The sequence below is a fragment of the Diadema setosum genome, chromosome 5, assembly GCF_964275005.1.
Source record: "Diadema setosum chromosome 5, eeDiaSeto1, whole genome shotgun sequence".
Lineage (NCBI taxonomy): Eukaryota > Metazoa > Echinodermata > Echinoidea > Diadematoida > Diadematidae > Diadema > Diadema setosum.
This window is the reverse complement of record NC_092689.1, coordinates 41128516-41138592: the sequence shown is the minus strand read 5'-3', so window position 1 is coordinate 41138592 and position 10077 is coordinate 41128516. Positions and strand designations below refer to the sequence as shown.

General features: G+C 40.6%; 2 protein-coding genes across 2 annotated transcripts in view; one reads left to right on the top strand and one right to left on the bottom strand.

Annotated features, from left to right (window-relative positions):
- LOC140228291 (small ribosomal subunit protein eS24-like) overlaps positions 1-10077 on the bottom strand; it is a 109186-nt gene that overhangs the window by 64936 nt on the left and 34173 nt on the right. The window lies entirely within an intron of this gene.
- Positions 9028-10077, top strand: part of LOC140228714 (nuclear factor NF-kappa-B p105 subunit-like) — a 28091-nt gene continuing 27041 nt past the window's right edge. Inside the window, exon 1 of the mRNA XM_072308992.1 lies at positions 9028-9307. Within this exon, the coding sequence (XP_072165093.1) occupies positions 9119-9307 (189 nt within the window). The 5' untranslated portion in view covers positions 9028-9118. The remainder of the gene's footprint in view (positions 9308-10077) is intronic.

Sequence of the window (10077 nt, the reverse complement as noted above, 5' to 3'; positions counted from 1 at the left end):
AGGGCGGAATCTTTGGAAATTCAAATTCATGTGTGTTGTGATTTTTCCCCGATTTTTCCCAATTTTTTTCTTTCTTTCTTTTCTTATTTCTTTTTTCACGTGTGTTTTTTTTTTTTTGTGTGTGTGTGGTGTGGGGGGGGGGGGGGGGGGGGGGGCTGCAGCCCCCCAGCCCTCCCCCCCCCCCCCGGTTCCGCGGCCCCTGTAATCACTGAGATCATTCGCATCTAATAATGACAGTGTGATAGCATTCAGTATCAATGGGCCAGAAAGGATCTAAATGATGACGCCCTCTACGCCACAACGCTTTTTTTTGGGGGGGGGGGGGGGGGCGCGGTCACATGACTCTGGCACTTAGTATAAAATACAGGTGTATAACATTGTGAATGTGCGGTCCAGAGGTCAACATTTCACAGGCATTTTCCGAGTCACGTCTTGGTCATATATAATTACTGTATGCAGGGCCTACATGAATGGCCGTTGTGTCCCTGCCAAAGCGCTATACTTCTGTGACTAACTTGGCCCTTCAAAGCGACTAAAACCGGTTCTGTTTTATTTATGCTATGTTTGTCAGGGATCTATTAGGAACGGCAGTAAATTTAACTATAAATTACCTATGGAAGGGGGGGGGAGTTGGATCAGACTATACGAATAATTACTATTCCATGTTGATCAGAATGGCTGCAATGCTTTCCACATTTTCGTATTTATCACTTGAACCTTCAATAGCTCCAATTTTATACCCATCGGCTAATTCGATCAATGTTTATTTTGTTCGTATTCGTGTTGTATTGGCATCTCACACATCCGTATCAGGGCAACCCCCCCCCCCCCCCCCGGGCCCCTCCACCCCCGGCTAAATACTGGTTAGTGATAATAGGACAGAGTATAGATAAGGGTTAGGATTAGGTTTAGGGTGTCCAGTTTGGGTTAGGGTTAGGATTAGGTTCAGGATTAGGATTAGGGTTAGGGGAAGGGAAGGGTCCGGGGTAATTGCCCATGGGGGTTATTGCCCTAGACCACACCCATCTCACTTATCTTATGCATACTGTACATCTGATTTAGATCCATAGAATCACACTTCTGGTTTATTGCATTGTACTATGTGTATAGTGCAAGAACAGTGCATGTCATTGTGTGTAATCATACCGTCCCCTCTTATAAGAGGCAAAAACACTCTGTCCCTCGATCGGATCTACAAAATGGAGGTCCCTTGCGTGAGAGAGTCACAACTCATGTGCGTAAAAGATCGTTCATTCGTCGCAAAGAGCAGGGTGCTAACCCGGTGAAGTGGTCACACAAAAACAACGCGTTTATCTTCAAGCATGAAGGACAAGTTCACCTTCATAAACAAAAGGATTGAGAGAATGTAGCAATATTAGTAGAACACATCATTGAAAGTTTGAGGAAAATCGGACAATCCGTTCAAAAGTTATGAATTTTTTACGTTTTTGTGCAGTCACCGCTGGATGAGAAGACTACTGCAGTGTATGATGCCACATGCGTACAAGAATATAAGAAAATTTAAAGAGATTTTCACAAAATTTCATCTTTTGAAAAAAGTACACATTCCCTTGTTACTGACATAATATGTTATGGGTGATATTATTCCCATTGCCTTTAGAAAGAGGCAAGTCAAGTGCTCTTTTATTATGCGAAATAAGTGAAAATATGTTGAATTTTCTTTACATTTTCTTTATACTGTTGTACTCATAATATTATGACATCACGAGCCTTAGTAGTCTCCTCATCCAGCGGTTCCAACACAAAATTTTTAAAGTTCATAACTTTTGCATCTATTGTCCAATTTTCCTCAAACTTTCACTGATGTGTTCTACTAATATTGCTGCATTCTCTCAATCCTTATGTTTATGAAGGTGAACTTGTCCTTTAATAGAAGAAGAAGAAGAAGAAGAAAGATAAATGCCCAATGTGGCAGTCTCTGAATTTATTCTACCGAGGACTGAACTTTGTCAGGGGCGGATCCAAAAATACCGGAAAGGGGGGGGGGGGGGGGGCTAAAATAAAAAAGATAAGGGGAAGGGGAGCACGCGCCCCTTTCATTTCTCTGTTTATTTCTTTTATCTTAACAAATGAAAATAAAGGGCGCGCCCGATGCGCCCATCCGCCACTGTTTGTTCCTCAAAATTAGTTAGGTAGGCCTACCTATATCAAGACAAATAAATTTTGAATCTATACCGTAAGAACATTGAATATGCATAGCATTTGACATATTGTACATGTACCTTTATTAATCATATCAGCAGGAGTCCCCGCGTTCACATTTGGTCCCCGCGACGCGGGAAAGAGACGCGCCAGGTCACTCTCCTCCCCCAGGGGAGGGAAGGGAAGTATCCGGGCTAAACATCGAATTTTATGTGTTTTGATTATAGATGACTTACATAACAGGAAGAAGCACGCATTGCAGCTGGTAAATTATATTGACCCTCCAAAAAGGAAGAATGGAGAGTTTTGCGACGATGGATATTCTCATAACAACGACAACAACGAGTTCGCACGCTGAACCCATCGTCATCAAGTCGGACCCTAGTCCACTTCCTGGACTGTATTCGTAGTATTATGTATACACTGACATGCAGTGACGTACGGACGTACAGTATGTACATTACACAGATCACCCCTCCTGAATGTCAGACCCCCGTGGCGTGCTCTTTTAGTAATATTCCGTGTTCTCCAGTTGATCTTTTTTTTTCTTTTTTTTTTTGGGGGGGGGGGGGAAGGATTCCTACCTAACCCTCAACTCTCCACATAGCAACCCGACAGTATCACGTTTAATCTCCATTTTCGACATAACCAAAGCATTCGCAGAGAGTCAGTTATTTCGGTATATTTGGGATCATAGCATGGAACTGAATAAAAGATTTAAAGATGGGCCATCCATTTTGCATTCCTTCCCAAATAGCACAGAACATGATATATTCCACCAGAATAACAAGACTATTGTAAAGCTAGATGTTGTTAGCCGTTAAAATTCAAATAATGCACCAAACGCTCACCGTAACGTATTCCTGTATTCTATAATAGGCGCAGCTGCATAATCCTCCTGTGGTTGTAATATGATACTTATACCTGTACTTCGAACAAAAGATATGCATGTTAAAGCTGTCAGAAAACAAGAATTCACTAGCTCTCTTACTTTGTTATCGATGGCAAATAATAACACACACCACTTACATGAACTACTTAATACTCATGTGCAACTAAGTGCATCACACAGGTCTGTAAAACTAGACTAGTAGTTTAGATTTGTAATTTTTTCGTAGTACAAAAAAAAAATATTCAAACCTTAAACGATCTATTTATCTAAACAAATAAAGATCCTCTTGAGTTCAAAATTTACAGGAGGTTTCCAAATAGTGTTTGCTTCAATACCTAAGTGTTCTCACCAATTTTTCAAAAATTTGCATGCAAAAGGGATTTATAGTACCCACTGGATATTCTCTCCTTACATGGATCCATTCCATTAACTATAGTATGGTAAGTGGAGCATATCAGTGTGCAGGACCCATGTTCTTTAGGGTGCTGTTCGTTATTCCGAAGGTTCGATATTCCGAAGGTTCTTTATTCCGAAACACGCAAATTCCCTATACCTAGAGGTTCGTTAATCCGAAAATGAAAAAGGGTTCGTTAATCCGAACATTACGTGGCGTTATTCCGAAGGTTCGTTATTCCAAAGATTTGTTCATCCGAAAATGAAATTCGGAAAAACGAACCTTCGGAATAAGGAATCTTCGGACTGAAGAGCCTTCGGAATAACGAACCTTCGGAATAACGAGCTGTAACCGTTCTGTATGGCCGTGACTGAAAGCATGCATGTAATGCAAGGAGGGTCAAACATAACCCCTTGCTATTGTGATTGCGTGGTCTGGATCATCAATATAGCTTGCAAATAAGAGGAGATGGCTGAAGATTCTGGAAAAATTGTGCGACAGGGAGACTAGACAATGGGCTCACCAGAGCAAAAGTTGAAGATCTCTGTACGAGTGTCAGTATTTCCACACATACACAAAACCACAAAAATACAGTGTCGTTGATGATAATTATGATAGAGTGTTGATTTTGCCACGAATCAATTATATCCTGTAACTGTTACATAAGTTACTTCATAGTCTGTATCAAAAAATATTATGTTAGTAAACAGAATTTTCCAGAATAGAACAATAAACTGACTGAATTCAAACAAACTGAATAGGCCTTATAAAATTACTTCTAAGTCTTGCTGAAAGAGTTGTGGCAAGTGAAGGTATTACCACAACGTAAGTGAGAATCCGTTGACACACTCAGTCCGCGAACAGAAAATTTGTGAGAAGGGATTTCCCCACAATAGCCCCATCCCGTGAAATAGGGGAAGTACATAATGAGTTAGCCTTGCTTTTCCAGTCATTGTATACAATTACATGAATAAATAAGCCAATATTCTCAACATTTTACCACCATTTATAAATGTGTATTTATCAAAAAATTAATACATAATATTTTATGTCAGTAAAATGCATTTGTGTAGCTTTTACGTGCACGTATTTTGGTATAAATGCTATCAAATACTCAAACAAGTCTAATAGTCTTTTGGACTGAATAAATCGCACAATATTGTAAGGGATGGAGCGAAACTCTTGGCGGGTCTCATGGAGCTTGCCTAGGCACGGCATGACACGACACTTTTTGTAGGCCTTAGGTCCATAAATATAAATGAAGGAGTTTATAAACTTAACATAATTATGCTGTGTGTACACGGAGAGAGAAAGAGAGAAAATGGGAGAGAGAGAGAGAGAGAGAGAGAGAGAGAGATTATATGAACAATTATTATTTGCACAAATTACTATGCTGTTTAGGGCATATATTGCAGCTATTTCATTATGAAATTTCTAGAATTTAAAAAATACACATCAACTTTGTGTCTCCCATAAACATTGGGAAATAAGATTGTTTCCCAGTCTATCTATACCAGCAGAACATGGGGAGGATTTTCTCATTTTCGTTGATAAACATAAATGTACATTAAACTTTGACGGCCCGGGTGACATTCTGTCGTGCCTCTTGCGATATTGACAGCTATAATTACTTTGCCTTGAATTTACTTGTACCCTGAATTCACTTTGAAATGACACTCCTCCATCTTCACGTGGATAGATGTCTTTAACACGCCTTCACTTCTCTCGGTTTTTTTTTTTTCCCCCGCTTAATTTTCCTTGCGTCTTTAGATATTGAACGCTACCGTAGCAATATTTATTTGCTAATTTCAGCACATGTAAAAAGTCCCGAAATTACTGGATGAGTGAGTACGCGTCGCATGTCGTAATTTTCAGGGCTATATATAGATTCTTGCTAACTAGATCCTCAAATTGAGCTTCAAAGAAGGGAATCTACCCCGTCATAATATAGCTACAGGCGTCACAATCATCTGGTTAGACATTGCTATATGCATCGTGGTTGGAACTTGATAGATAAATTGATAACTGGCTGGTCGTTGATCTTTTCTTCCCAAGCAATCTTCGTGTGTGATACAAAGTGTACGACAAATTTCTAGATCTTCGTTCGGCCCAGTCGCAGAGGACTTGCTCGTGTGGCGTCGGTGAGGTGAGATATTTCCTGTTGTATTGGCGGCTGTGCCAGCAACATTTAGCTCTATCTGGAGCTTTCCGTCGAAAATTCCAACCATTTATTATAATCAGATTCTGTAGGTGTATCTGTTGCGGCAGTGATTCTCCGTATTTTACGTGTTGCATCAATTGAACTTTGCAATTAGTTGACGGAGAGTATGCAACGTGATATGAGACCGAGTCCGAGAGCTGATATTTACACTGTCACTGATCATACATACAGACAGTGTTGTTGCCTGGGGCTGGGCATGTGGACCATAGCATGAATGAGAATGGACATCCATCGGACACAGTGGTTCGATGCTAACTAAGCATGCCTCCAACTACAAGCATTTAGATCTATTTACTGTTGCATTCTACATGATCCATGCCATGACTCGTGAGCGTCCACACCAGCCACAAAAACGAGGACATTCTAACCTTGAGACACTTGACCAGTTTATTGTAAATTGTATCACTCAATCAAGATTAGAGTCGTACTAGCTAGGCTTACTACTATCCTGCTAGTGCTACTGGAGTGCTAGACCTATGTGCACATGCATCATTTGACCAACAAGTATGTCTAATTCCGCGAAAAACTTCTCATTTATAACTAGAGAAGCACTCTGTCATGAGAGTGAGAGCGCATACCTCTGCTGCTGCCAAGCATGCAGCCCATTTCCACCCACACTGATCTTGTTCTTCCACACAGAGATCACTGATTTCCACCCATACGTACTGCATTTGTGTGCTGAAAGCCGCCCAATTTCCCAACAGAAGCCTTTGTTACGTCATAAACCTTCAGCTGCATCGCACGCCTTGCCCTGGCAGAAACTAACCTCAAATACGCGCAGCTTTGAACTCCCAAGTTCATTGACCCTACCTGCCAAAATATCAAAAATCCTTCATAAATCCCCCCAAAATTCTCGGATCACTACCAAAAGTTAATCGTTTTATTGTTACTTGTGTCATTCTCAACCTTTCCTGCAAGTTTCATCTCAATCCGTTGACTACTGTTTGAGTTATTTTGCACACAGACAAACGAACGAACGAACGAACGAATGAACTAACTAACTTAACCGAAACAAACCAACGGTAATGAAAACATAACCTCCCCCCTTGGCAGAGGTAATAATGACATTTGCTGGGTCAGTTTTTGGCTTCTTACACAGAAACCATTGATACATACGCTATTGCGACTGTTTCAACCATTCTGGTTGAAACGCAACTTCGACCCAGTTCCCCCCGCATAAAAATGGTTATTATTATTTTTTCCAGCTTGGTTTTCAAACCAATCTGGAAAATACAGGATTAATCAGTTAACATTTTGACTCACCTCTTCCACTGTTTCCTCCTGCTTTCTGGTTGTTTCCTCCACTTCTTTGCAGCACTCCCCAATTCATCGCCGCCTTCGTTTGAAAAATGACCGCACGAACGTCTATGGCAAGCCAAATGCTCCATACAATCACTATATCGGTACACTTACGTTTATTGACTAATTAAAGTACTAGTAAGTTGTTCGAGCGCTAAATTTAACTTCGTAATATTGTGAATGAGCATTTGGCTTGCCACAGACGTTTGTGCGGTCATTTTTCAAACGAAGGTGGCGATGAATTGGGGAGCGCTGCAAAGAAGTGGAGGAAACAACCAGAAAACAGGAGGAAACAGTGGAAGAGGTGAGTCAAAATGTTTACTGATTAATCCTGTATGTATTTTTTCCAGATTGGTGTGAAAACCAAGCTGGAAAAAATAATAATAACCATTTTTATGCGGGGGGAACTGGGTCAAAGTTGCGTTTCAACGGTTGAAACCGTCGCAATAGCTTATGTATCAATGGTGTCTGTCTAAGAAGCGAAAAACTGACCCAGCAAATGTCATTATTGTCCCCGCCGAACGAGTTCGAGCAGGGGACTATGAAACGGGCTCCGTACGTGTGTGTGTCCGTGTGTCCGTCCGTACGTCCGTGTGTCCGTCCGTGCGTCCGTCCGTGCGTCCGTGTGTGATCAAAATGTTCAAAATGCTACTCCTTCGCCATTTCTAACCCGATTTTGATTCTGTTTGCTTTATATGATAGCACTACATGGGAGCTTTGAAACTTCTATAAAGAATTTCAGTTGTGACCTTTGACCTTGACCTTTGACCTATATTGTACATTTTGCTTCAAAATGCTACTCCTTCGCCATTTCTAACCCGATTTTGATTCCGTTTGCTTTATATGATGGCACTAGGTGAGGGCTTCAAAACTTCTACACAGAATTTTGACCTTTGACTTCTTTGACCTTTGACCTTGATTTTTTGCCTATATTGTACATTGGCTACAAAATGCTACTCCTTCGCCATTTCTAACCCGATTTCGATTCCGTTTGCTTTATATGATGGCACTAGGTGAGGGCTTCAAAACTTCTACACAGAATTTTGACCTTTGACTTCTTTGACCTTTGACCTTGATTTTTGACCTAAATTGTACATTTTGCTACAAAATGCTACTCCTTCGCCATTTGTAACCCGATTTCAATTCCGTTTGCTTTAAGTGATGGCACTTGGTGAGGGCTTCAAAACTTCTACACAGAATTTTGACCTTTGACTTCTTTGACCTCTGACCTTGATTTTTGACCTGTATTGTACATTTTGCTATTAAATGCTACTCCTTCGCCATTTCTAACCCGATTTCGATTCCGTTTGCTTTATGTGATGGCACTAGGTGAGGGCTTCAAAACTTCTACACAGAATTTTGTCCTTTGACTTCTTTGACCTTTGACCTTGATTTTTTACCTATATTGTACATTGGCTACAAAATGCTACTCCTTCGCCATTTCTAACCCGATTTCGATTCCGTTTGCTTTATGTGATGGCACTAGGTGAGGGCTTCAAAACTTCTACATAGAATTTTGACCTTTGACTTCTTTGACCTTTGACCTTGATCTTTTTACCTATATTGTACATTTTGCTACTAAATGCTACTTCCGGCGGGGACATATTTTACGCACCGCGTAATTTCTACTTTTCCTTGTTATAAATGAGAAGTAGACATACTTGTCAGTCAAATACATCATGTACTCATTATCATACTCATACGAGGAGCACAAAAGGGTCCTTGACCTGGTCCTTTAGACCTGTCCTTAGTTCAAACGCTTCAGCATGTTTCTTCAAGGGATTTGAATATGCCAACATGTCTTGTTCTACGACTGCAAAATACAGAGGGGTTTGTGATGCCAGATTTCATAACCCTCCGGGCATCACAGTACTAGCATTGCTTGTCAGATTTTGTGTTCCTTGCCTCATGTCGATCACACTACTGACAATACAGGTTGGGATGCAACTTGAGACCAGCTTTATGTTAAACGTACACTACAAGATTACAATACTATGTTCAAAGTAATCACAGTCAACATGTCAAACCATTGGTCTCTCTTTTTCTCCTTATAGACAGTATCGGCTCTGTCTAGAGTCAGACATCAAGTGCAGTGTAGCCTGGGCAGCAGGTGTACTGAATCACATTTGGACCTTAGAAGCATTGCAAGATGGAGGAGAAGTCGTCAGACTCGGTCCAGTCAGTGGAAATTCCCAGTGACATGTACAATTTGCTGCAAAATGGTAGCATACCCATGGATGAATATGATAGCCCGGAACTTTTGCAGCTCACTGTATCGCAAGGTCTCCAGGATCAAGAAACAAAACAGCATCTCAAGATTCTGGAACAACCACGGCAGGTAAATACTTGTGGGAAGGAGACAAAATTGTTGGGATGAAATCAATGCTGTATTAGCTGTTGTTTTCGCGAGGGGTTAATTTTCGCAAATTTCACGAATCGCAGTTGGATTGCGAATATAACAACACACGGAAATGTAGCCATGCACTAAAGTTAATAGTGCATTTATGATAGCGTCGGTGTCAATTCGTGAAAACAACATTCGTGAAAATGTTTGTGACCTCGTCGTTCGCGAAAATATCTGTACATGAAAATAACAGAGGCTCTTATACAGTAGTTGTAGATGTTGAGTTGTACAGTACAGATAGAACTTGCTATAAAGTGAGTGGTTGGGATGAGAAGATTTTCCTCAATACAATTGATATCCAAATACCATGCACATATGGGATTTACATACACTACATCATCTGTACAGTGTGTATCAAAAAAAAAAAGGTAATCCAACTTTGGAGGGCTACTATTTTATAATTGTCGGCTATGGAGAGTAAAATGTTAGTTGTGAGGAAAGGGGAACTCTTCCTTCCCATTGATACCTGATTATGTTGACAAACATGCATGACTGAGCATATGAACTTTAAAGACAACAATGACAAATTGACGTTTTTAAAGTTTGCGTGTTATTATGAAGGAACAATGCATGTCTCACTGCATGGATGAGATCTGTCAATGAAGTTGGTCGAATCATCAGCCAGCGTGCACTACTGCAGGTTCATGTTTAGGGTTTCTTCTAACCATTTATGGTTCATAACCTTCAACATTGCCATGTTATTG